Source organism: Eleutherodactylus coqui, chromosome 4 (genome assembly GCF_035609145.1).
Source record: "Eleutherodactylus coqui strain aEleCoq1 chromosome 4, aEleCoq1.hap1, whole genome shotgun sequence".
Classification (NCBI taxonomy): domain Eukaryota; kingdom Metazoa; phylum Chordata; class Amphibia; order Anura; family Eleutherodactylidae; genus Eleutherodactylus; species Eleutherodactylus coqui.
Genome location: NC_089840.1, coordinates 243,244,144 through 243,272,041, shown reverse-complemented (window position 1 = coordinate 243,272,041; position 27,898 = coordinate 243,244,144). Strand labels below are relative to the sequence as shown.

At 46.0% G+C, this 27,898-nt stretch overlaps 1 protein-coding gene across 1 annotated transcript in view; it reads right to left on the bottom strand.

The window, feature by feature from the left end:
* LOC136626158 (alpha-2-macroglobulin-like) overlaps window positions 1-27,898 on the bottom strand; it is a 118,943-nt gene that overhangs the window by 90,023 nt on the left and 1,022 nt on the right. The window contains exons 2-3 of the mRNA XM_066600965.1: window positions 17,209-17,392; window positions 3,298-3,457 (exon numbers count right to left, since the gene is read on the bottom strand). Of these exons, the coding sequence (XP_066457062.1) occupies window positions 3,298-3,457; window positions 17,209-17,392 (344 nt within the window). The remainder of the gene's footprint in view (window positions 1-3,297; window positions 3,458-17,208; window positions 17,393-27,898) is intronic.

Sequence of the window (27,898 nt, the reverse complement as noted above, 5' to 3'; positions counted from 1 at the left end):
CAGTTCAAAATCAGATGTCAGTTAGTAGTACTGTGCATACTCTCAATCTCGACGCGTTTCCCCGTTCATGGAACGGATCATCAGGAGATCTCGTTGGTTAGTACCATCCATGTATCATCGTAACTGTTCCAGCGTTTTGGAGGACAGTGATATATATAATGTATCTCTCTCCTATTACCTTTCTGTTTATAGGGGCAGAAAGACTCACTAGCAAGTGTCGTCAGTATGTTGTTTTAACTGTTTAGACCAATGAACACTTAATATATGAATGATATATTTACTTATCAGGGTATTCTCGGTGAGTCAAGAGAGCATTTTATCCAGTGCACTGTGCTAGAAGTTTGTACGTTGTGCACATAAAATTATTTTCACTCTCTTTGTTTTGACTCACAGGTTGCTATGATACCCAGTAAACTAATTTTTCATATATTAAGCCATAATAAGCATATTGCTCTTCTTAAAGTTATTTGCACTCAATTAGCAGGGGTAGTAAAACCCTGCGATAGATGCAATTGTTGAACCATAGAGGGAGTATGACCTATATCTCATTGCCATCTCCTAAATAGGTCAACCGCATCAATTTAACTGTGAGACTGCAAAGTGTATGCAGAAATCACAGTATGCTAGAAAGCAAACAGTGTCAGAAACTGACATAGTTAAGCTAGCGTTCTAAATAGAAGTGCAATTTTGCTAGAGATTATTTGGTCTTTTTCTGCTATGTTATAGGAGTGTCCATATGTTTAGGATCAGAGAGGTAGCGCCTCTGGCCTTGGTGGTAGGTCAGGGCTATCTCAGATACACTTTGCAGTCTCACAGTTAAATTGATGCGGTTGACCTATTTAGGAGATGGCAATGAGATATAGGTCATACTCCCTCTATGGTTCAACAATTGCATCTATCGCAGGGTTTTACTACCCCTGCTAATTGAGTGCAAATAACTTTAAGAAGAGCAATATGCTTATTATGGCTTAATATATGAAAAATTAGTTTACTGGGTATCATAGCAACCTGTGAGTCAAAACAAAGAGAGTGAAAATAATTTTATGTGCACAACGTACAAACTTCTAGCACAGTGCACTGGATAAAATGCTCTCTTGACTCACCGAGAATACCCTGATAAGTAAATATATCATTCATATATTAAGTGTTCATTGGTCTAAACAGTTAAAACAACATACTGACGACACTTGCTAGTGAGTCTTTCTGCCCCTATAAACAGAAAGGTAATAGGAGAGAGATACATTATATATATCACTGTCCTCCAAAACGCTGGAACAGTTACGATGATACATGGATGGTACTAACCAACGAGATCTCCTGATGATCCGTTCCATGAACGGGGAAACGCGTCGAGATTGAGAGTATGCACAGTACTACTAACTGACATCTGATTTTGAACTGCCGATCAGAAAATATATAGTGGTCGCCTTATGAGTAACCTCTAAAAGAGGGTGCTCTGTACCTTTCTCTCTTATATTACGAGAACATTTATATGAACATATAAGGTGACAGTACTGAGACAACTGGAGATTGTTCAACATCACATACTACCTGTGCTTATAATACTGTCACCTAGGGAACTCTGCATTCCCAAAATAGAGGAGAGACAAGTATATTCCCACACTATATTTTTCCAAAACACGCATCAATGAAAATATCGGGGTGATGATGATATCTAATCAACCCTGATAAAATACTATACGAATGCATTTAGAAGAAAGATATAGGGACGAGGAAAGTTAATCAAGAAAGGAATTTTTCCACTTATTAGTTTCTGCGTTTTGTTGTTTCACCACTCTACAGGATTGTACCCATATTAGGGACCCTTGGTACATATAATAACAATTAAAAAGTGGTGATAGTCTCCGTTTGAGTGAGACCTGTACACCTCTTGAGATATAGAGGATTTTTGTGTAGTGCCCTATTTGTGTTAATTGATTTTAAATATATCTATTAAAGTTTATTGATTTTATTCATACTTTTGTCTAAACTGTGAGGGTAGTCTTGTAATGGTGATACAGTAAAAACCTCTTTGAGATGACCACTGAAATTTACAAAGCAAGTAGAGGTGACATTAGCTGGGAGGGAAGAGCTGCTCCTCTTAAAGGAATGGCCGATATGCACAGAAGGGAGATAAATCACTTCCAACCCCCCTTCAGAAGCATCTAATCTCTCATGGAAAGAAAGGATGAAGTATATTGAAAATAATGAGGGAGAAACGCATGTCAACGTCAAGCTGGTGGCACAAGGACTCGGCTTCAATTTGCTACAATCGGGTTAGTGTTATTTCTATTGACCTAACTCTGGGATTTGTAAGCATTGTCTCACAGTATACAGTGTCTTGTTGATCTTAATTCATCTTTACTTTCTTTTACCCATTGGTGGACTATAAACTGAAGGTGATACTTTTTTATTGGGGTTATGAACTTATTATACCTTCTTCAGTACCTTTACATCTTGTATCAAACCCTGTCAACCATCTAGGTGCTTGTTTTTAATTAATTTTAAGTGCTTTTAGATCCTGATGGCTAAGCGTCAGCCAATCACAGCCAGCACCCGCTGAATGGCTGTGATTGGTTCAATCACTGCCATTCATCAACCGCTGGCTGTGACTGGCTAAGCATCAGCCAATCACAGTCAGCGCTTTCAGATGGTGAGGATTTTTGAATCCCCGGCCAGAAGAGAAGAAGATCACTGCCGGGGACCCGGGGAGAAGCGGGAGAGGTGATGTATGTGTGTTTTTTATTTTTTTCCTGCAGCCAGGGTTTAGAGTAGGGCTTTGACAGTAGGATTTCCTACTGTCAAAGTTGCATTGCACGAAAATCGTGTTTTTGTGCGATGCAATGCAACAGGGAGGAAGGCTCCATAGGGAAACATGGACTACAAAACCTCACGAGTCACGTGCATATAGCGGGACCCGCGAGGTGTTTGTGTCTGATTGTCACATGCTACATAATATCGCATGTGTGAAGTAACCCATAGGAAAGCATGAGCTTCTCATACATGCGATTTGTAGCATTGTGGCAATGCAACAAAATCGCACGACTTTGTCGCCCGTCTAGGCTACAATCCTATTGGCACAACTGTTCTTGCTGGGACTCCTGTGGAGGTTGAGTTCAAGAATGATTCTGTGACTGTCCCATTCATCTGAATGTATCTTTCAGAAATTCATATGCTTGTCACAAAATAATGCAGAAATTTTTGCAACATACCTGCTTTGTAAATAAACATAAGTACAGGCTTGTTCAGTTGTAAGCATGTTGTAAACTTGATATCCTCCTCAGCAAATAACCTTACCTGTGTCTCCTGGCTTGTAAGTGGACTTATCAGTCCTAATGATGCACATTTCATTTTTTTTGAAGATAACAAACTTCTCGCTGTCATCCACATTGACGTGTTCCCCGTGTGCAGACACATGTAAATGCCATACAGATCGATCTTCTTTTATTATTGGGGCCTAATAAGAAAAAGAAGTCCATTTTTGTTATATTGTTATGAGACACAGCCCCCCCGCACCTTAAAGGGTTATTCCAATTTTAGCAAATAAAGGTTATTCTTTGTGTAATAAAAGGGTACATTACTTTCAATAATTCTATCTGTATTAATTCATTCTGGCTTCTAAACCTCTGTTTATGGTCATTCAATGGGAACCTTCATTGTTTACTTCATGATAATAAACATCTGTAGTGGTCACATGATGAACAACAGATGCACGGCGCAGAGCTGTGTCTTGTGTGTCTGGGGGTCCATCATTCGAGCAGGACAGATTTCTACCCCCTGATGTGTTTATACTTTGCATAATATTCCCTTTACAATTTAGTGACACATGAAGAATTCACTATGGATTTTCCATAGAAAATCTGCAGCGGCAAAATACACATCAAATTGTGTGTTTTTTGCTGCTGATTTTGGTGCAGAAAGGCTAAGGATTTGCTGCATATTTCACTCTTTGCATTGCAGAGGGAGTGAGAATCAGCAGAATAAATCAATAGGCTATGGAGTTTAAACTACATGCCAATTCACACCGTAGGGTTTATCCGCAGCACGTGGATGAAATTGATATGGCTGGTGGTGGTGGATGTTGCAAGGGATGTTCTTCCATCAGTTCCATGTGGACACGCCCCTTATAAGGCAATGCTCCTCTGGGAAATATATGCAAATCAGAAGATAGAAAAATACCTCTACAGCGCCATCTATTGGATGGCAGCATTCCTTCAATTCAAAGTGACCTTATAAAAAAGTCCACAAGGATTGGGAATATTAAACCAAGCCAGAAACCATGCATAGACAGTCTGTTTCGGTGTGTTCCCAGAGGAGCATTGCCTTATAAGTCTCCTTACTTAGCTTTTAGGTATCCCCACATCACTTCTGGATGCTCTCCTTGGGGAGAGACTATACCATACCCTGATCCACTCACCCCCTAGGTGTCCCCACACACTTTTTGGGTGCTCTCCTTTACGAGACACAACACCGCTTCTGACCCACAACATAAGCCCCTCAAAAACTAAACTAGAGACCTACAGCATACTGATAAGGGGCAAAGACCCCAAAACATACTGTCTATGCATGGTTTCTGGCCGGCTTTAATATTCCCAATCAGTGTGGACTTTTTATTGAAGGAATGCTGTAATCCAATAGATGGCGCTGTAGAGGTATTTTTTAGAGATGAGCGAACGTACTCGTCCGAGCTTGATATTCGTGCGAATATTAGGGTGTTCGGGATGCTCGTTACTCGTAACGAGCACCACGCGGTGTTCCGGTTACTTTCAGTTTCCTCTCTGAGACGTTAGCGCGCTTTTCTGGCCAATTGAAAGACAGGGAAGGCATTACAACTTCCCCCTGTGACGTTCAAGCCCTATACCACCCCCCTGCTGTGAGTGGCTGGGGCGATCAGATGTCACCCGAGTATAAAAATCGGCCCCTCCCGCGGCTCGCCACACATGCCTTGTGACTTAGCTGAGGGAAAGTGCTGCTGCTGGTGCTGCTGTAGGGAGAGCGTTAGGAGTCAGTGTAGGCTTCAAGAACCCCAACGGCCCTTCTCAGGGCCACATCTACTAGTGTGCAGTACTGTGTTAGCACAGTATTTTTTTTTTTTTTGTCCAAAATTGGATCTGCAGAGCATTGCGCCCTGCAATAGGGACAGAAGTGGGGGTTAGGCAGGGAGAGTGTTAGGAGTTAGTGTAGGCTTCAAGAACCCCAACGGTCCTTTCTAGGGCCACTTCTATCCGTGTGCAGTACTGTCCAGGCTGCTGTTAGCAGTGTTGCATATTTTTTTTTTTTTCTCAAAACCGGCTGTGCAGACCATTGCACCCGGCATTAATACTACAGGGATAGAATTGTGTAGGCAGGGCCAGAAGACATTTATTATTCATTGAATACACGCAGTGGGGTCTTCCCTTTGCTAAAAAGGAAAAAAATTATATTTGGCCAGCCTGTGTCAGTCCTAAGGTCTCCGTGTACGTGTGTGCTGCGTCTACAACGTACAAAAATCAGACGCAACCAGCTACGCTTTACTGCAGCCTAGCGCCATTGTCTTTCCTGACTGACAAATACCTGCTCTGCTAGAGTTAATAACTCTGCTACACTATAGTTGTGTGACACTTTTTGAGGGCCACACCACAGATATTAAACTTCTTGTTCATTGAATATACGCAGTGGGTGCTTCCCTAAGCTAAAAAGGAAAAGAAATTATATTTGGCCTGCCTGTGTCAGTCCTAAGGTCTGCGTGTACGTGTGTGCTGCGTGTACAACGTACAAAAATCAGACGCAACCAGCTACGCTTTACTGCAGCCTAGCGCCATTGTCTTTCCTGACTGGCAAATACCTGCTCTGCTAGAGTTAATAACTCTGCTACACTATAGTTGTGTGACACTTTTTGAGGGCCACACCACAGATATTAAACTTCTTGTTCATTGAATATACGCAGTGGGTGCTTCCCTAAGCTAAAAAGGAAAAGAAATTATATTTGGCCTGCCTGTGTCAGTCCTAAGGTCTGCGTGTACGTGTGTGCTGCGTGTACAACGTACAAAAATCAGACGCAACCAGCTACGCTTTACTGCAGCCTAGTGCCATTGTCTTTCCTGACTGGCAAATACCTGCTCTGCTAGAGTTAATAACTCTGCTACACTATAGTTGTGTGACACTTTTTGAGGGCCACACCACAGATATTAAACTTCTTGTTTTTCATTGAATACACGCAGTGGGGTCTTCCCTTTGCAAAAAAGCGAAAACATTATATTTGGCCTGCAGGCTTGCGCCAATTTATTTCCTGCCTGGGAAATCAAATCACTGGTAATACAGCATGCTGAGGGGTAGGGGTAAGCCTAGAGGACGTGGACGTGGACGTGGCCGAGGACGCGGAGGGCCAAGTGAGGGTGTGGGCACAGGCCGAGCTCCTGATCCATGTGTGTCGCAGCCGACTGCTGCGCGATTAGGAGAGAGGCACGTTTCTGGCGTCCCCACATTCATCGCCCAATTAATGGGTCCACGCGGGAGACCTTTATTAGAAAATGAGCAGTGTGAGCAGGTCCTGTCCTGGATGGCAGAAAGTGCTTCGAGCAAGCTATCATCCACCCACAGTTCTGCGCCGTCCAGTGCTGCAAATCCGAATCCTCTGTCTGCTGCTCCTCCTTCCTCCCAGCCTCCTCACTCCACTACAATGACACCTGCTCAGGAGCGGGAACACTCCCAGGAACTGTTCTCGGGCCCCTGCTTAGATTGGGCAGCAGCGGTTCCTCTCCCACCAGAGGAGTTTATCGTCACTGATGCCCAACCATTCGAAAGTTCCCGGGGTCCGGGGGAAGAGGCTGGGGACTTCCGCCAACTGTCTCAAGAACTTTCTGTGGGTGAGGAGGACGATGACGATAAGACACAGTTGTCTTGCAGTGAGGTAGTAGTAAGGGCAGTAAGTCAAAGGGAGCAGCGCACAGAGGATTCAGAGGAAGAGCAGCAGGACGATGAGGTGACTGACCCCACCTGGTGTGCAACGCCTACTCAGGACAGGTCTTCAGAGGGGGAGGCAAGGGCATCAGCAGGGCAGGTTGCAAGAGGCAGTGCGGTGGCCAGGGGTAGAGGCAGGGCAGGGCCAGACCGAATAATCCACCAAGTGTTTCCCAAAGCACACCCTCGCGCCATGCCACCCTGCAGAGGCCGAGGTGCTCTAAGGTCTGGCAGTTTTTCACAGAGACGCCTGACGACCGACGAACAGTGGTGTGCAACCACCACCAGTATGCGCAGACATATGATGGCCAAGCACCCCACAAGGTGGGACGAAGGCCATTCACCGCCTCCGGTTTGCACCGCTGCCTCTCCCCCTGTGCCCCAACCTGCCACTGAGATCCAACCTCCCTCTCAGGACACAGGCACAACCGTCTCATGGCCTGCACCCACAGCCTCACCTCCGCTGTCCTCGGCCCCATCCACCAATGTCTCGCACCGCACAGTCCAGCCGTCGCTAGCGCAAGAGTTGGAGCGCAAGAGCAAGTACGCCACCACGCACCCGCAGGCTCAATCGTTAACCGTCCACATAGCCAAATTTATCAGCCTTGAGATGCTGCCGTATAGGGTTGTGGAAACGGAGTCCTTCAAAGCTATGATGGCGGCGGCGGCCCCGCGCTACTCAGTTCCCAGTCGCCACTACTTTTCCCGATGTGCCGTCCCAGCCCTGCATGACCACGTCTCCCGCAACATTGTACGTGCCCTCACCAATGCGGTTAGTGGCAAGGTCCACTTAACTACGGACACGTGGACAAGCACAGGCGGGCAGGGCCACTACATCTCCCTGACGGCACATTGGGTGAATTTAGTGGAGGCTGGGACAGAGTCAGAGCCTGGGACCGCTCACGTCCTACCCACCCCCAGAATTGCGGGCCCCAGCTCGGTGGTGGTATCTGCGGCGGTGTATGCTTCTTCCACTAAAGCACCCTCCTCCTCCTCCTCCTCAACCTCTGTCTCGCAATCTAGATGTGTCAGCAGCAGCAGGACGTCGCCAGCAGTCGGTGTCGCGCGGCGTGGCAGCACAGCGGTGGGCAAGCGTCAGCAGGCCGTGCTAAAACTACTCAGCTTAGGAGATAGGAGGCACACGGCCCACGAACTGCTGCAGGGTCTGACAGAGCAGACGGACCGTTGGCTTGCGCCGCTGAGCCTCCAACCGGGCATGGTCGTGTGTGACAACGGGCGTAACCTGGTGGCGGCTCTGCAGCTCGGCAGCCTCACGCACGTGCCATGCCTGGCCCACGTCTTTAATTTGGTGGTTCAGCGCTTTCTGAAAAGCTACCCACGCTTGTCAGACCTGGTCGTAAAGTTGCGCCGGCTCTGCGCACATTTCCGCAAGTCCCACTCGGACGCTGCCACCCTGCGCACCCTGCAACATCGCTTTAATCTGCCAGTGCACCGACTGCTGTGCGACGTGCCCACACGGTGGAACTCTACGCTCCACATGTTGGCTAGGCTCTATGAGCAGCGTAGAGCTATAGTGGAATACCAACTCCAACATGGGCGGCGCAGTGGGAGTCAGCCTCCTCAATTATTTTCAGAAGAGTGGGCCTGGTTGGCAGACATCTGCCAGGTCCTTCGAAACTTTGATCAGTCTACCCAGGTGGTGAGCGGCGATGCTGCAATCATTAGCGTCACCATTCCTCTGCTATGCATCTTGAGAAGTTCCCTGCAAAGCATAAAGGCAGCCGCTTTGCGCTCGGAAACAGAGCCGGGGAAAGACAGTATGTCGCTGGATAGTCAGAGCACCCTCCTGTCTATATCTCAGCGCGTTCAGGAGGAGGAGGAGGAGGAGGATGAGGAGGATGAGGAGGAGGGGGAAGAGACAGCTTGGCCCACTGCTGATGGTACCCATGCTGGTTGCCTGTCATCATTTCAGCGTGTATGGCCTGAGGAGGAGGAGGAGGAGGAGGAGGATCCTGAAAGTGATCTTCCTAGTGCGGACAGCCATGTGTTGCGTACAGGTACCCTGGCACACATGGCTGACTTCATGTTAGGATGCCTTTCTCGTGACCCTCGCATTCAACGCATTCTGGCCACTACGGATTACTGGGTGTACACACTGCTCGACCCACGCTATAAGGAGAACCTTCCCAGTCTCATTCCCGAAGAGGAAAGGGGTTCGAGAGTGTTGCTATACCACAGGACCCTGGCGGACAAGCTGATGGTAAAATTCCCATCCGACAGCGCTAGTGGCAGAAGGCGCAGTTCCGAGGGCCATGTAGCAGGGGAGGTGCGTAGATCGAGCAGCATGTACAGCCCAGACAGTGCAACAGTCTTTAAGGGCCTGGCCAGCTTTATGGCTCCCTAGCAAGACTGTGTCACCGCTCCCCAGTCAAGGCTGAGTCGGCGGGAGCACTGTAAAAGGATGGTGAGGGAGTACGTAGCCGATCGCACGACCATCCTCGGTGACGCCTCTGCCCCCTACAACTACTGGGTGTCGAAGCTGGACACGTGGCCTGAACTAGCGCTGTATGCCCTGGAGGTGCTTGCTTGTCCTGCGGCTAGCGTCTTGTCGGAGAGGGTGTTTAGTGCGGCTGGGGGAATCATCACAGATAAGCGTACCCGCCTGTCAACCGACAGTGCCGACAGGCTAACACTCATCAAGATGAACAAAGCCTGGATTTCCCCAGACTTCTCTTCTCCACCAGTGGACAGCAGCGATACGTAAGCAATACGTAGGCTGCACCCACGGATGGAAGCTACGTTCTCTCTCACCATCCAAAACGGGGACATTTCTGCTTCATCAATCTGTGTCTAATATTCCTCCTCCTCCTCCTCCTCCTGCTCCTCCTCCTGAAACCTCACGTTATCACGCTGAACGGGCAATTTTTCTTAGGGCCACAAGGCTCACTCATAATTTTTCTAAACAATTTTTAGATGTTTCAATGCTCTGAAAAGCGTTGGAACTTTAACTTGAACCAATTTTTCGTTAAACTGGGCTGCCTCCAGGCCTAGTTACCACTTAAGCCACATTAACCAAAGCGATTAATGGGTTTCACCTGCCCTCTTGGTTGGCCATGGCCAATTTTTTTCAGGTACATTAGTACTGTTGATACAGCAATTTTTGTGGGCCCTCGCCTACAGTGTAATCAAATACATTTTTAGCCCACCTGCATTAAGCACGACATTACTACCTCAGCTGTGTTGGACAATGCAATGGGATATTTCTATGTACCGCCGGTAGGTTCCAGGGAGCCACCCATGCTGTAGGTGCACACGGAGTTTTTACTACATCTGTACACTTGAAAAGAACCCCAGTCTGACTGGGGCATGCAGTGTGGGCCGAAGCCCACCTGCATTAAGCACGACATTACTACCTCAGCTGTGTTGGGCAATGCAATGGGATATTTCTATGTACCGCCGGTGGGTTCCAGGGAGCCACCCATGCTGTAGGTGCACACAGAGTTTTTACTACATCTGTACACTTGAAAAGAACCCCAGTCTGACTGGGGCATGCAGTGTGGGCCGAAGCCCACCTGCATTAAGCACGACATTACTACCTCAGCTGTGTTGGGCAATGCAATGGGATATTTCTATGTACCGCCGGTGGGTTCCAGGGAGCCACCCATGCTGTAGGTGCACACAGAGTTTTTACTACATCTGTACACTTGAAAAGAACCCCAGTCTGACTGGGGCATGCAGTGTGGGCCGAAGCCCACCTGCATTAAGCACGACATTACTACCTCAGCTGTGTTGGGCAATGCAATGGGATATTTCTATGTACCGCCGGTGGCTTCCTGGCACCCACCCCTGCTGTGGGTCCACAGGGAATTATAAATGCATCTGTGTCCACTTGTAAAGAACCCCAGTCTGACTGGGGCATGCAGTGTGGGCCGAAGCCCACCTGCATTAAGCACGACATTACTACCTCAGCTGTGTTGGGCAATGCAATGGGATATTTCTATGTACCGCCGGTGGCTTCCTGGCACCCACCCCTGCTGTGGGTCCACAGGGAATTATAAATGCATCTGTGTCCACTTGTAAAGAACCCCAGTCTGACTGGGGCATGCAGTGTGGGCCGAAGCCCACCTGCATTAAGCACGACATTACTACCTCAGCTGTGTTGGGCAATGCAATGGGATATTTTTATGTACCGCCGGTGGGTTCCAGGAAGCCACCCATGCTGTCGGTCGACAGGGACTTCACAATAGGGAGTTGTACCTGCCTGTGTCTATGAATTAAAAAGCCCGGTCTGACTGGGGCATGCAGAGACACCTTGACAGAATGAATAGTGTGTGACACATAGGTTCCCCATTGCTATGCCCACGTGTGCAGCTCCTGATGGCGGTGGCACAGGATTCTATTTCTCATTGCTTCTGTACAGCATTGTGGGCTATCGCCCCGCCCCTTTTAAAGAGGGTCGCTGCCTAGCCGTGCCAACCCCTCTGCAGTGTGTGCCTGCGGTTCCTCCTCATGGCAGACGCACTTCTAAATAGACATGAGGGTGGTGAGGCATGAGGGCAGCTGAAGGCTGCGCAGGGACACTTTGGTGTGCGCTGTGGGGGGGAGGGGGGGCGGTTGGGCAGCATGTAACCCAGGAGAAGTGGCAGTGGAGTGTCATGCAGGCAGTGATTGTGCTTTGTTGGAGGTAGTGTGGTGCTTAGCTAAGGTATGCCATGCTAATGAGGGCTTTTCAGAAGTAAAAGTTTTTGGGAGGGGGGGGGGGCCCACTTTTGCCGCTATTGTGGCTTAATAGTGGGACCTGTGAACTTGAGATGCAGCCCAACATGTAGCCCCTCGCCTGTCCTATCCGTTGCTGTGTCGTTCCCATCACTTTCTTGAATTGCCCAGATTTTCACACAAGGAAACCTTAGCGAGTATCGGCGAAATACAAAAATGCTCGGGTCGCCCATTGACTTCAATGGGGTTCGTTACTCGAAACGAACCCTCGAGCATCGCGAAAAGTTCGTCCCGAATAACGAGCACCCGAGCATTTTGGTGCTCGCTCATGTCTAGTATTTTTCCATCTTTCTGGTTTGCTCGCACTGTAAAATGCTGCAGTCAATACTGCTACATGGGAACATACCCTTATTTAAAGGGGTGTTTCCATCTACGCTTAATATGGCCATGATGCCATCACCGATCTGTACGAGGTGGCCAGGAAGACATAAAAAGTTGAGTGCAGCTGGGCTACACTGTTTAAAGGGGTTGTCTCGCAGCAGCAAGTGGGGTTATACACTTCTGTATGGCCATATTAATGCACTTTGTAATGTACATCGTGCATTAAATATGAGCCATACAGAAGTTATACACTTACCTGCTCCGTTGCTAGCGTCCCCGTTGCCATGGTTCCGTCTAATTTCGGGGTCTTCTTGCTTTTTTAGACGCGCTTGCGCAGATGCATCTTCTCCCTTCGGCTGGTCTTGGAAGCATCGGCGTTTTGGCTCCGCCCCCTTGTACGCATCATCGCGTAGCTCCGCCCCATGACGTGTGCCGGTTCCAGCCTCCTGATTGGCTGGAATCGGCACATGACGGGGGCGGAGCTACGCGATGACGCGAAAAGGGGGCGGAGCCAAAACGCCGATGCTTCCAAGACCAGCCGAAGGGAGAAGATGCATCTGCGCAAGCGCGTCTAAAAAAGCAAGAAGACACCGAAGTTAGACGGAACCATGGCAACGGGGACGCTAGCAACGGAGCAGGTAAGTGTATAACTTCTGTATGGCTCATATTTAATGCACGATGTACATTACAAAGTACATTAATATGGCCATACAGAAGTGTATAACCCCACTTGCTTTCGCGAGACAACCCCTTTAACTCCCTTTGACGTTTATAGGACAGAAACCGCATTGTGAAGCCTGCTTGGCTACTTCCATCCTCCTGACCATCCCCAACCTCAAAATACAGACTGGCTGAAGGCTGTGGGGCCACAAATAGAGAAGTGCAGGACCTGAAGGTGGGACCCAGACCTATCTGACTTTTGTGGCATATTCTGTGAACATACCGTAAAAATCGGCAATGAAAATAACACCTTTAAATTAAACTAATCGTAGATGTCTCCATGGAGTTGCATGACTCTACGAAAACATGAAGCTGCACGCTGATTGCAACTATACCGGGCAAAGAACCCCAAAGTCACTTCTATTATGTTTATACTTTATAGCATGGGGTACATTATTTGTTAGAATACACACCTCAGACGCTGCAGATTTTCATTTTAAAAAGAATGAGGGAGTGTTATGTAAGTCATTCATGGACTAAAACGTCCCTCTTTTACAAAAAGAGGTTCTGCAGAAGCTGAGGTAAGATGGAGCCTTCTGTCTAAGTAATGGGAAACATCATCCTTTTCAAAAAAAGGTCTGCAGCATCTGATGTGTACAGATGTGTCCTTCCTTATCTGTTGACTCAATGTACAATACCCCGAGATATTTGGTGTGAGCTTTGATAAAAATACATGATGTTACAATACTCTGCTGGGAGATGTGTATCCTAGTGGCTGTTATGTGCATTGCAGTCTGTCAGTGATATATTGCTAACATGCTGTGAGAACTAAATTCATGGAAAGTTAAGGCTAGACATATACATATATATATATATATATATATATATATATATATATATATATATAATCATATCTTAAATATGGATCAATATTACAGACGTTTTTCATATATTACAACTGTACGTCAGCAGTATGTGATCTGTTTTTGCCTACCTGTATTTTTGTTCCACTGAGCAAACACAGATCATTTTTTGCCCAATAGAACAGAACAGAAAACAGAGGCAAAATGCAAAAAAGGTCATGCTGCGTTTTTAAAGAACAACCATGAAAAATACAGCCATTTAAATAAATGTATTAAATGTATTCACATTAGCTTCATATTATGGACCAAATATGGAGTTAAAATACCTGAAAGCAGCCCTGGGCTGTATTTACAGGGGTGAGTGCAATATCATAAACCTGTGATTTTTAAGATTTAGCAATGTGATTCAGTGTTAAAGCGCAATTCTTGTTGCTGTACATGCAATCACATTTACACGCAGGTGCGATGCATTTCTTTTTGCTCACATAGGAAATAACGGATGATTCCTGCAGTGGGATCTACGAAAAGTAGGACACGCAGCGATTTAAAAAATAAATGCTATCGGTGTAAGCAAACAAATTGCTCATGTAAATCAAACTATTGAAAAAAATGGGTTCTATTCACATGTGAGTTTTATCCATTTCACAACGCATAGAACTAGCGCATGAGAATCACCCATGAGAATCACCCGCGCAAATGCAGCCTCATCCACATCAGAGTCGGAGATTCCGTTTGGATTTCTGCTAAAAACCAGGATGAAATACCGCAGTAAGCTGCACTAATTCGTCCTATGAACTCCACAAGATGCCAGACTGCTGCCTGGAAACCAAATGGATCCCATTATAATGAATGGGGGCCGTTCAGTGGCATTGTGTTCCATCATCAGATGGGTCCATTTGGTCGACAAAGCTAAAAAAGCAGAACCCCCAAACGCTGATGTGAACAAGCCCTTAGCCTGATGTGGTGCAGTGATCATTTCTGCCCTCACATTCACTCATCATCACTATATCATCTACAGGGTGGGCCATGGAAAAGTAGCCCAGCACCAGGGGCAGACTGACCTATGTGCCCCCTGGGCAGGTCCCACAGAACAGTTTTAGCACCTCCACTAATCTCAGTCCATGTTCCTCCTTACCCTACACTTCTCTGCGAGAACCAGTGATGGCAACAGGATAAGCACCTGTAGTTCCACGGCTGCTTAGATGTTTAGTACCACATTTATCATACTGCTGAGGTAAATGATAGCTGTGCTGTGATTGGTGGTTATAGTACTGAGGTAAATGAAAGCTGTGCTGTGATTGGTGGTTATACTGCTGAGGTAAATGAAAGCTGTGCTGTGATTGGTGTTATACTGTGAGGTAAATGAAAGCTGCGCTGTGATTGGTATTATACTGTGAGGTAAATGAAAGCTGCGCTGTGATTGGTTTTATACTGTGAGGTAAATGAAAGCTGCGCTGTGATTGGTTTTATACTACTGAGGTAAATGGAAGCTGCGCTGTGATTGGTGTTATACTGCTGAGGTAAATAAAAGCTGAACTGTGATTGGTGTTATACTGTGAGGTAAATGAAAGCTGTGCTGCGATTGGTGTTATAATGTGAGGTACATGAAAGCTGCGCTGTGATTGGTGTTATACTGTGATGTAAATGAAAGCTGCAGTGTGATTGGTGTTATACTGCTGAGGTAAATGAAAGCTGTGCTGTGATTGGTATTATACTGTGAGGTAAATGAAAGCTGTGCTGTGATTGGTGTTATACTGTGAGGTAAATGAAAGCTGTGCTGTGATTGGTGTTATACTGTGATGTAAATGAAAGCTGCAGTGTGATTGGTATTATACTGCTGAGGTAAATGAAAGCTGCAGTGTGATTGGTGTTATACTACTGAGGTAAATGAAAGCTGTGCTGTGATTGGTGTTATACTGTGAGGTAAATGAAAGCTATGCTGTGATTGGTATTATACTGTGAGGTAAATGAAAGCTGTGCTGTGATTGGTGTTATACTGTGAGGTAAATGAAAGCTGTGCTGTGATTGGTGTTATACTGTGATGTAAATGAAAGCTGCAGTGTGATTGGTATTATACTGCTGAGGTAAATGAAAGCTGCAGTGTGATTGGTGTTATACTGTGAGGTAAATGAAAGCTGTGCTGTGATTGGTGTTATACTGTGAGGTAAATGAAAGCTATGCTGTGATTGGTGTTATACTGTGAGGTAAATGAAAGCTGCGCTGTGATTGGTATTATACTGGTGGGGTAAATGAAAGCTGTGCTGTGATTGGTATTATACTGTGAGGTAAATGTAAGCTGCGCTGTGATTGGTATTATACTGTGGGGTAAATGTAAGCTGCGCTGTGATTGGTGTTATACTGGTGGGGTAAATGAAAGCTGCGCTGTGATTGGTATTATACTGGTGGGGTAAATGAAAGTTGTGCTGTGATTGGTTGTATGCTGTGAGGTAAATGAAAGCTGCGCTGTGATTGGTATTATACTGGTGGGGTAAATGTAAGCTGTGCTGTGATTGGTATTATACTGTGAGGTAAATGAAAGCTGTACTGTGATTGTTATTATACTGGTGGGGTAAATGTAAGCTGTGCTGTGATTGGTGTTATACTGTGAGGTAAATGAAAGCTGTGCTGTGATTGGTATTATACTGAAGGGGTAAATGTAAGCTGTGCTGTGATTGGTGTTATACTGTGAGGTAAATGAAAGCTGTGCTGTGATTGGTATTATACTGGTGGGGTAAATGAAAGCTGTGCTGTGATTGGTGTTATACTGTGAGGTAAATGACAAGCTGCGCTGTGATTGGTGTTATACTGTGAGGTAAATGACAAGCTGCGCTGTGATTGGTGTTATACTGTGAGGTAAATGTAAGCTGCGCTGTGATTGGTGTTATACTGTGAGGTAAATGAAAGCTGTGCTGTGATTGGTATTATACTGTGAGGTAAATGAAAGCTGTGCTGTGATTGGTGTTATACTGCTGAGGTAAATGTAAGCTGCGCTGTGATTGGTGTTATACTGTTAGGTAAATGTAAGCTGCGCTGTGATTGGTGTTATACTGTTAGGTAAATGAAAGCTGCGCTGTGATTGGTTTTATACTACTGAGGTAAATGAAAGCTGCGCTGTGATTAGTATTATACTGTTAGGTAAATGAAAGCTGTGCTGTGATTGGTATTATACTGTGGGGTAAATGTAAGCTGCGCTGAGATTGGTGTTATACTGTGAGGTAAATGAAAGCTGTGCTGTGATTGGTGTTATACTGTGAGGTAAATGAAAGCTGCGCTGTGATTGGTTTTATACTACTGAGGTAAATGAAAGCTGCGCTGTGATTAGTATTATACTGTTAGGTAAATGAAAGCTGTGCTGTGATTGGTATTATACTGTGGGGTAAATGTAAGCTGCGCTGAGATTGGTGTTATACTGTGAGGTAAATGAAAGCTGCACTGTGATTGGTATTATACTGTGAGGTAAATGAAAGCTGCGCTGTGATTAGTATTATACTGTTAGGTAAATGAAAGCTGCGCTGTGATTGGTGTTATACTGTGAGGTAAATGAAAGCTCCGCTGCGACTGGTATTATACGCGGCTAAAATATGCAATACACCTGTGTGAATGAACCCTTAATGGGGACACGTGCGGTCATGCATCCTAACTCCACCCACGTTTTGGCACAAGTTATACTTTGGAAATGTATACAGACCTGGAAGGGATAGCACTTAGTATGATCATGAGTGTTTATCTTCTCTTCAGCTACAGGGAGGACTTGGTCATCATGCTTCAGCTCTATTTTCAAGTCAACTTCTCCTTTTAGATCCAGGAAGGTCACGCAGGCTTTCTCCTCCGTCCCATGCTCTAAGTTACCAGGAATTACCACCACATAATGGCTGCAAGACATAAAAAGGAAATAGTTTACGGCAGCTATAGAGTTAGTAACTTAATGGAACACTAAGGCCTTTTTCACACAGGCTACTAAATCGTGAGATTTTGTAGCAATGCAACATCACTACAAAATGCATGTATGTGAAGCCCATGCTTTCCAATGGTTTTTTCAGGCTACAAAACATCACTCATGTGATAGATTCCATTGGAAACCATGGGTTTTGTAGTGATAATTTTGTAGTTAGATTTTGTCGCCCATGTGAAAGGCCTAAGGGCGCTCTTACACATGCTGGAATATTTAGCAGTAAACTGCAGAATATTCCATCATTGAAATCCTAATGTCTAAATGTGGATTTTGATGTGGAGCTGCAGCAGAATTAAAGGGGTTCTGACATGAATAATTTTTTTATGCTTTAGCAGCCATTGTCCCCTGGTGTGCCTAATGGACCCAGGGAACCCATGGTTTAATGGCTGCTAAAGCATAAAAATATAACACTTACCTTGTCTTCTGTTGTTGTTGACATCGGGGGGTCAGCTCCCGGCAGGCAGTCTTCTTCCTCCAGCAGCCGCGCCGCTCCGGGATCGCGCGCATGCGCAGTAGAGAGGTGCCCTCTGACAGGAGTCAGGACGGGCTGCGTCTCCACTGCGCATGCGCAGCACTCCGGAGTTCAGCCGGACGGACGGGCCGCCCACAGCAAGCACTGCTTGTGACGTGCTTGCTGTGAGCGGTCCGTCCGTTGACCTCGGAAGTGCCTGACGGACGGAGCAGAGCCAGGAAGCGGTCTTTTTGACCGCTCCTGCTCTGCTTTAAAGGCACAGAAGATGATGCCGGCTGGAGGGGACATGCCTGGCGATCGGGCCAGGCCAGGCAAGGTGAGTACAATTTTTTTTTCTTCATGTCAGAACCCCTTTAAGCCATTTTTAAATCTCAATCGAAATCCGAATGTGAGCAATGTGGACTTTGGCATTGATTTTTTCAAATGGTGAAATATTCCACAATTTATTGTTTGTGAAACAACCCTTAACAGGAACATGTATTAAGCGCTGCTGAGTCACAAACAGTGGAGTCAACATTATATCCCTTTTATGACAGATTCACACAGACGAGTGCCCAATATTATGCTTGCCAATGTGCGTTTTTTATGGCGATGCAAAGCGATTTTGACATTGTAATCCTTACACACATGATAGGATCATAAAGTGTTTCCCATTGACTTCAGTGGGAAACATCGCACCGCACCCGCATGCACATCACACGGCATGCAAGTGCCATGTGATGGGTTTTAAGGTCCCATTGAAAATAATAGGTGAGGCTTTCTGAAGCTTTGATGTAAAATGGAGCCTACTGCGATTGTTCTTCTTAGTATCAATGTGAGCGAAAAATCGTTCATATGAATAAATCCATTCAAAAGAATGAGTTTCATATTCATGATAATTTTTTGCATCTCGCATTGCACAAAACTCACGCGAGATTCTCCCCCCTGTGAATAAGCCCTTACTCTTATCATTCATTTCTACGTTTACTGTTCTTTAACCCCTTCATGACATGGCCTATTTTGGGCTTAAGGACGCAACAATTTTTGGCGGATTTTCTTCTCCGTTTATCAAAAGTCATAACTTTTTTATTTTTCCATCGACGCGGCCGTGTGAGGGCTTGTTTTTTGCGTGGCGAACTGTAGTTTTTATCGGTGCCACTTTTGGGTACATAGACTATATTGTAAAACTTTTTTTTTTTTAATGATAGCAGGGAGAGAAAACGCATCAATTCTGCCATAGATTTTTTTATTTTTTTTTTACAGCGGTACTCATGCAGCATAAATGAGACATTACATTTTTTCTGTGGACCGGTACGGTTACAACGATACCAAAATTCTTACATTTTTTTTAGGTTTTCCCACTTTTCTGCAATAAAAACCCTTTTTCTGGGTAATCTTTTTTTTTTTTCTAAATTGCTGCATTCAAAGTCCTGTAACTTTTTTATTTTTTGATGTACGGCACTCTATGAGGGCTTATTTTTTGCGAGACGAGCTGCAGATTTTATTGGTACTATTTTGGGGTACATACGGCTTTTTTGATCACTTTTATGGCGTTTTTAGTGAGGCAAAATGCTAAAAATGAGCATTTTGCCTCAGTTTTTTAGCGTTTTTTTTAGCGTTTTTTTCCGTGCACAGTCAAAAGCATGTGCAACTTATTGTACGCATCGTTACGGACGCGACAATACCAAATATGTGTGATTTTAATCTTTTTTCACCTTTTTTTATGCTAATCTGAGAAAAAGCTTAAAAAAATGGGGTTTTTTTACTCTTTTTTTACATTTTTTTAAATTCTTTTTTTAATCTTTGTTTTTTTACACTGTTTGTGTCCCTCTGAGGGACTTTAACTACTGCCCTGATGATCGCTGGTATAAGGCATGGCAGAGCTACTGCTCTGCCATGCCTTATCGCTTGTACAGCGATTATAAGCATAGGCAATACAGGACGCCAGTGTCTGGCGTCCTGTTGCCATGGTGACAGGCCGGGCTCTCGCGATGACATCGCGAGTTCCGGCCGGAGACACAGAGGGAGCTGCGCTCCCTCTGTGAACTCTTTCCCTGCCGCGATCTACTTAGATCGCGGCAGGGAAGGGGTTAACAGCGGGGGGCGCATCTCCGGGGCCCCCCCTCTGTTGCAGCGGGACGCCGGCTGTGACCGACAGCCGGCTCCCGCTGCGGGATAGCGCGGGATCATATGTGATCCCGCGCTATCTCCAGGACGTAAGTTTACGCCCTGTTGCGGGAAGTACCAGGCTGCCAGGACGTAAACTTACGCCCTGCAGCGGGAAGGGGTTAAACATGCAAAATAGCTTCCAAGAAGGAAGAAAACTGCCTCTAAGACCGCCTATATGTGGTGATTCTGCAAGGCCTAATGCCCACGGACAGATTTCTGCCGCGTTCCACGTGGCAGAAATCAGCGGTATGATTCTGCATCTATTAGGTTCTATTGAACCTAATAGCTTTTTGCCTTGCAATGTTCACACTGCGGAATTCTACCGCGGAGTTCTGCAGCATGAAAGAAATCACGGCATGTTCTATTTGCCACAGAAAAATGCGTGGCCGGCTTCCATTGTAGTCAATGGAAGCCATCCATCACGCGATACTTCTGCTGTGAGCACAGCGGAAGTATCGCGTGGCTACGTGTTACCGCCCACTGCTGACTCGCCCGACAGGACTCTCGCGGCGCATCCGAAAAGGTGAGTATGCGGCGCTGTGTCGGACTCTGCTGCGATATTCCGCTGGCGGAGTCCGACACGGCCGTGGCCAGGAGGCCTAAGAGCTCCTAACCACTTGCGTTTTTTAGCACTGCAATATCGCTGCGTTTTTTAAACGCAATTGTGAATGAGACTTTCTAATGTTAAAAATGCATCGCACAAAAATCGCAAAGCACAAACTTGTGATGCGTTTTTAACATTAGAAAATTCCATTGACAATCACGTTAAAAAAACGCGGCAATATCGCAGCGTTAAAAAAAAGCAAGTGGAAGGGGCGTGGCTTCGGTATGGCGGGTAGCAGGTGCTAGAAGGAAGAGCTCCGGACCCACATTACCTTACAGCCTGGTCCATACCATACCCCAGGACCGTTATCAAAGCTTAAAAGCATGGTCAAAGGCAACAAGAAGAGAGGGTCGGCAGTGACAGCACCTGAAACACCGCTGAGTCGCTATATGCAGAGTGCGGCTACAGCCTCTGCACGCCGGGAGCTGCCTGTAATGGAGCCAGCAGAACACGTGGCCGCTTGCAAGCCAGGAGAGACAGAATCAGCTGTCAATGTCTCCCGGCAGAGAACACTAATAAGGACCTTAGAGAGAGGAGGGAGCAGGACTGCAGAGAGGCAGAAGCTGAACGCTGCACAGCACATGGAGGCACAGCCAGCTTGGGACCATCAGGAGGGGGTAAGTGAAACTCTACACCCAAGAGACAGCTCTGCCTACAGGCAGCTGCCATCAGGACAGTCCATAAACCCCTTCACTGACAGCTGGAAGGGAGAAGAACAACTGAAGGGAAGAGAGTCTTACCCCTCAGGTAAAGAGGACAGGTCCCTGAGAACAGAAGGCAGTGGCTGCAGAGAGATAGTGCAAGGGTAGAGAGGGATACAGGGCTCTGCTCCTTCCCCCCTTCTGGAAGGACTGGAGGCAAAAAGTCAGTGTGTGAGCACTCCCTCCCCCAACCTGACACATGAAGCACAGAGGAGAAGCAGGGAGCCACCTTGTGCTGAAGACCATGCATCAGGCACAGATCAAATGGAGGTAGCCTCAGCTTTGCCGACTCTATTTTGGGGGCTTCCACCTCGGAGACACTGGCTTCTCACAATCCCTTCGCATGGGCAGACCCATGCAGTCAAGGTGCTCCAAGAGAAGGGGCAGATACACCCCTTCCCCGCTTGACAGATATTTCTTATACATTGCAGGAGTTATGGAGGATGGTGAGCGCGCTGCCCACAAAAGATGACCTGGAAGCACAGCTCAGGCGGATAGAAGAAAAACACACATTAGCCATCCAAGCTGTGTCCCAGAAAGTCCAATCGCTATCAGAACGGATTCTGAAGTTAGAACAAAATGCCTCCAAGTCTACCTCTGAACTACAGCAACTATCTCAGACAGTGGACTCCCAGCACGCTCAGCTGAGCCACCTAACTCTGCACCTAGACGACGTAGAAAACAGGGGTCTGCGCAACAACCTGAAGTTAAGGGGTATACCGGAGGATGTCCCCCCAGAAGCGCTCTACAACTGCGTTGTCGCAATCTTCAACAAAGTGCAGAATAGACCAGAGGATAGAGACATTGAGCTTGACAGGGTACATCGGCTAATAGGCCCAAGAAACAGGAATCTTAATTACCCGAGGGATGTCATATGTAGAGTACATTTCTACAGACAAAAGGAGGAGATTTTGCGCAGAGCATGGGAAATGGGGGAAGTACCATTTAGAGGCTCCCAAATCTCAATCTTACCAGATGTCTCCAAATTAACCCTCCATATGCGCAAAGTTGTGCGCCCCCTCCTGGAGGCAGCCAGAGCAGCAGATGCGACAAACAGATGGGGGCACCCGTTCCATATTATCCTAAAAAAAGTGGACGCACATACGCAGTCCGCTCGCATGCTGATCTAGAAGAAGCCTTTCATTTCTTGGGAGTGGAAGCCGTCCCAATACCTGATTGGACTGTATCGCAAGTCTTCCCACTTGCCAATAATCACGTGGAGGTCGAATACCTTCGCTCTGCCAGACATCATTCAAGGGGAACCCCTGAAAGAATCAGTCCTGCTTTCACCCTGGCATCAATGCAAGGTTGACTCATAAAAGCTTATTTGAAAATGAGGACAGAAAAGAACGGAAAATGAGCAGCTTGAACTGTAAACGCCTCACTATTTCATATAGCACACAAGACTCACACATCCGGCTTAGGGGCTGAAGGGGAGCAAGTGAACTCTGCATGCTGTTCTCCATACCTATTGATTGGGTTCCCACAGTTACCATGTCAGGCATCTCTATCAATTGTGATATGAGGCACCAAACAGGGAAGCTTAAGGGTCCTCAACATTTCAGGGGTGGTAGTCTGGAGTACGGGTTGAAACAACACCTAGATCTTAGGCTAGATCCGACACTATATAGTCAACCATTAGGAGTAGTGATAAGTGCTCCAGGTGCCCTGCTGTTCCACGGCACCCCATTTAGGGAGTCTTAGGCCCTGTCTCTCCCCCTGGAGGGCTCCGAAGAGACAGGATCTAAGACGTTAGATTTTTCTTTTTTATAGAAATTTAGTAAGGGTTTAAGATTAGTGTAGAGACTTTAAAGGCGGACCCCTATTTTCCACAACTGTCCTATATCCTTTTTCTTTTTTTCCCTCTCTCTTATCGCCAATCCGTTCTTCCCTGGCAGGGTTATCCAATTACTTCTTTGACTTTTTTTTACTTATTTCATTTATTTATTTATTCTCTTTCTTTCTCCCTCTCCTATATTATTTAAGGAAGAGATATGATCGCATAAAAATAACATTGTATTTGTCTCCCTCAATGCTCAAGGATTGAACTTTCCTTAAAAGAGATCCTCTCTCCTTCATCTGTTATGGCAGAAAAGGGCACAAGTCGCCTTCATACAAGAGACTCATTTCTGGCTGGACTCTATACCTAGACTCACTGGCGCCCGTTTCCCAGATGGCTACCATAGTGCATGCCCGGACTCCAAAACGAAAGGGGTTTCCATCCTGATCGCGAACTCAATCGCCTGGGAATACCTTGAGACGCGGGTGGATGGAGTGGGGAGATACTTGTTAATCAAAGGTAAACTTGTGGGCACACTGGTCACATTGGCTTCCCTTTACTTACCCAACTCCAGCCAGGTTGCCTTCCTTGAGGGGACCGTGGAGGAGCTGGATGAGTTCAGAGAGGGCACCCTGGTGCTAGGTGGGGACTGGAACATCCCTCTGGACCCAGTAATAGACTCATCAAAGGGGACTAGTAGTTTGCCAGCTTCCATGCATCGAAGATTTCGGAACACACTACATGAACACCAATTGGTTGATGTATGGCGAATCTTGCATATGTCCACCAAAGATTACACTTTTTTCTCATCTCCCCACAACTCTTATTCCAGGATAGATTATTTTCTGCTCCAACATTCAAGCTTACCCCTTCTCTCAGCGGCAAGTATCGACAATATATCTTTCTCAGATCATGCCATGGTCACCTTGTCTCTATCATTCCCCTCAAGGTCTAACAGGAGATGGAATTGGAGACTTAATGAGTCTCTTATCCAGAACCCCCTCACAAAGGCAGAGATTCAAAAAGCATTACAGGATTATTTCATCAATAATGCGCTACCTGATTCTAACCCACTATCTGTGTGGGAGGCTCATAAGTGTGTTATATGGGGCTGCCTCATTAAAATAGGTTCTCGTAATAAAAAAGAAAGGAATGCGCTACTAAAAGACCTCTTGGGGAAAATACAGACACTGGAGACAAAACACAAGGTCACCCTAGATGGTGCAGTAGGGGCTGAGCTAGCTCAACTGAGGACATGGGTTCATGCTTTTCTCCTGTCACAGGCTAAGGCGGTACTTACAAAATGTAGAAGACATTATTATGAATATGGTAACAAACCTAGTCGCACACTTGCTAAAGCCTTGAGGAAGGAAAGGACTCGATCATATATTCCATGCATTGCTACCCCATCGAGTCTTTTTCATCACCTACCCCAGGAGATATCAGAAATATTCAGGGACTATTACCAATCCATGTATAACTTGTCACCTAACCTGTCAGAGGAAGGGCGAGCCTTAAGGAGAGCCACCATACAGGCCTATATCCAAGAATCGGGTGTGGGCCGTCTCTCCCTAGAGGCAGTCAGGTCAATAGAAGTGTCGGTCACACAGGAGGAATTGGCTCTCGCAATAAAAGATTCACAAACTGGGAAAGCTCCAGGGCCAGATGGGTTCCCCCTCACATATTACAAGACCTTTTCGGATATCATCTCCCCACATTTCCTACAGGCATACAACTCCGTGGGATCCGGTAATCCCCTCCCAAAGGACCCACTGAAAGCACACATCACAGTCATACCAAAAGAAGGAAAGGACCCAACCCTTTGTTAAAATTACCGTTCAATATCTCTATTGAATGTAGATCTCAAATTATTTACTAAGATATTAGCTAGCAGATTATCCCCCTTACTTCAACAGATAATACACAGAGATCAGGTAGACTTTATTCCTCTGAGAGAAGCAAGAGACAATACCATTAGAGCTATTAACCTCATCCACATAGCTAAAAAAATGTCCCTCCCACTATGTCTACTCTCCACAGATGCTAATAAAGCATTTGACAGAGTGGACTGGGAGTTTATGCAGGAAAACCTGCGACACATTAGCCTGGGGTCACATATGATGCTATGGGTTTTAAGCCTCTACACATCTCCATCAGCCTCGGTGAGGACCAATGGTCATATCTCCTCGTCATTTGATATTTCAAATGGTACGAGACAAGGCTGCCCGCTTTCGCCCCTTCTTTTTGTCCTTTGCCTGGAACCCTTTCTAGGGCATGTCTGTGCCAACCCTAACATATCGGGGATACAGACGAGAGGGGCCGTGCACAAGGTGGCGGTGTATGCAGATGATTTATAACCGAAATAAGAAGATATGCCCGATTGTCCAACTTGAAAATAAATTACCAAAAATCGGCTGCACTAAATATTTCCCTACCTCAATCCTTAGTAGCACACCTGAAAAGACCTTCTCATTTCGTTAGGTCAAAGAACACATAAAATACCTGGGTATACACCTAACCGCAGACACGAAGGATCTTTACTTAGCTAATTATCCAGGGTTATTAGGTAAGATTAAAACTGACCTGAACGCCTGGACAAACGGCTTATTTTCGTGGTTTGGTAGATGTTCAATTTTTAAAATGAACATTCTACCAAGACTGCTTTATCTTTTTCAGGCCCTTCCAGTCCATATACCATCAACATTTTTTAGACACCTGAATTCCCTAATGAACAAATTTATCTGGGCAGATAAACCCACTCGAATAGCTCAGGCCACATTGGTAAGGCTCAAAATGAAGGGGGGTCTGGGTCTTCCAGACATAAGGGCATATCACCAAGCCTCCAAATTACAGAGGGTGGTGGATTGGCACAGACACGGGGATACCAAGCAATGGATGTCTGTGGAGGGGAGAGCCTCATCCGTGCCCTTAATAGCGCTACCCTGGCTACAAGATGACTTGCCCCTTGAGATCAAAGATCACCCCACAATCGGCCCCACTATGAAGACCACTCTTGGGGTCTTTCAGAGAAAGGATTTCTCACCCGCCCCCTCTCCACTATTCCCAATTTTGGGAAACCCCTCCTTTCCACCGGGATTAGAGAACGGTGGATTCCGCAGGTGGCTGGACAACAAAAAATTCAGGGCTATTGATTTTATACAAGAGGAAAAATTGGCTCTCAGTCGAATCCCTAGCCAATGTCACGGTTCCAGCTCCCCTTTCAACGTGGCAAATTCTTCAACTCCAACACTTCCTTACATCCCTTCCCCAACCCCGAGGTTTCACCCGCCCAAAGACCCAATTTGAACAGTTATGTCTGGGGAAAGACCCATCTAGACATACCCTTTCACATATCTATAATCTATTGAATGCCAAGCCTGACTCGATAGCCCCCTCTTTCATACAGAACTGGAAAAGAGAACTGTCGATTACACTCACAGAAGAGCAGAGACATAGGATTTATACATTCACATATAAATCTTCTATATCTAGCAAAGTACAGGAATCAGGTTTCAAGATCCTTATGCGCTGGTACAGGGTGCCTTCTTGCTTACATGTGATGTTCCCTTCTGTTTCCCCTGAGTGTTGGAGGTGTGGAGGAGAACAAGGTACAATGCTACACATATTTTGGGAATGCCCAATGTTGGCCAGTTTCTGGTCTGAAGTATGGCAGATTACCTCCAGATTCACAAGCTTCATTCTACCCAAATCACCCGCGCTGTTCCTGCTGCATCTCAATGACATACCTGTGTCCACATACAAAATGTCTGTGATACGCCATCTGGTAAACGCAGCAAGAGCATGTATTCCTAGGCTATGGCGGCAGAATGTGTCTCCCTCAATTAAGATGTGGTTTAGAATGGTTAAAGAGATAATGGAGATGGAGGATTTGACAGCTTCAGTAAAAGGTACACAAGATAAGTTTCAGAAAACCTGGTTTTATTGGATCGAATTCCAGGATTTTTTGGAATTCCGTAACATATACAACTCATAAGAGCGCTAGAGAGCAGAATTATGCCCTCAGCACAGTTCAGATAGGGATGCTGCAGTGCTCCAAGGTCCTGCCAAATAATATGGGGACAAATGCAAGACTATGCTTTATGATGTACTCTTTCTCCCTTCTATTCCGTTCCTTTTTAGATTTTGATTCCCCCCCCCCTTCTTCCTCCTTTCCTATGGTTTGTTTTTCCATCTTATGCCGTTCTAATGTTACACCACAGTCAGCTGTTTTAAATTAGGAGGTTCTCCGTCACTATCACGAGAATAGAAGAATATAGAGGGTACATGGGGAGTGTTGGGTTTAGGTAGAAGGGTGGGGAGGCATGGGTCGGGGACTGACCTTTAATGAGGGTCCTCTTACCTCTTTACAGGGGTTGCAAATTCTGGGACCAAGCATAATTGCAGTTCACATTTGCAATACCATAGGTAGTACCTGAATAGGCCCACCTCCAGGGGTTTATTGTACATGCTTTAATGTTTAGCACTTTGCCTTAATCCAGTTGGGGAATTCTGTACCACTGGCTAGGTTGCAGGTTGTCATTTTCTTTGCATTACCTAACAGTGATTTAACTTGTTGTTTTGAAAAAATGGAAAATTCATAAATAAAGAATTAAAAAAAAAAAAGTAAGTGGGTAAAAGGCCTAAGTCAGTATCCAGCCTGCTAAGGAGCTTTGAAGAGGCTATCAGTCAAAAGCCCATCTGTAACAGCACTGTTATAACAG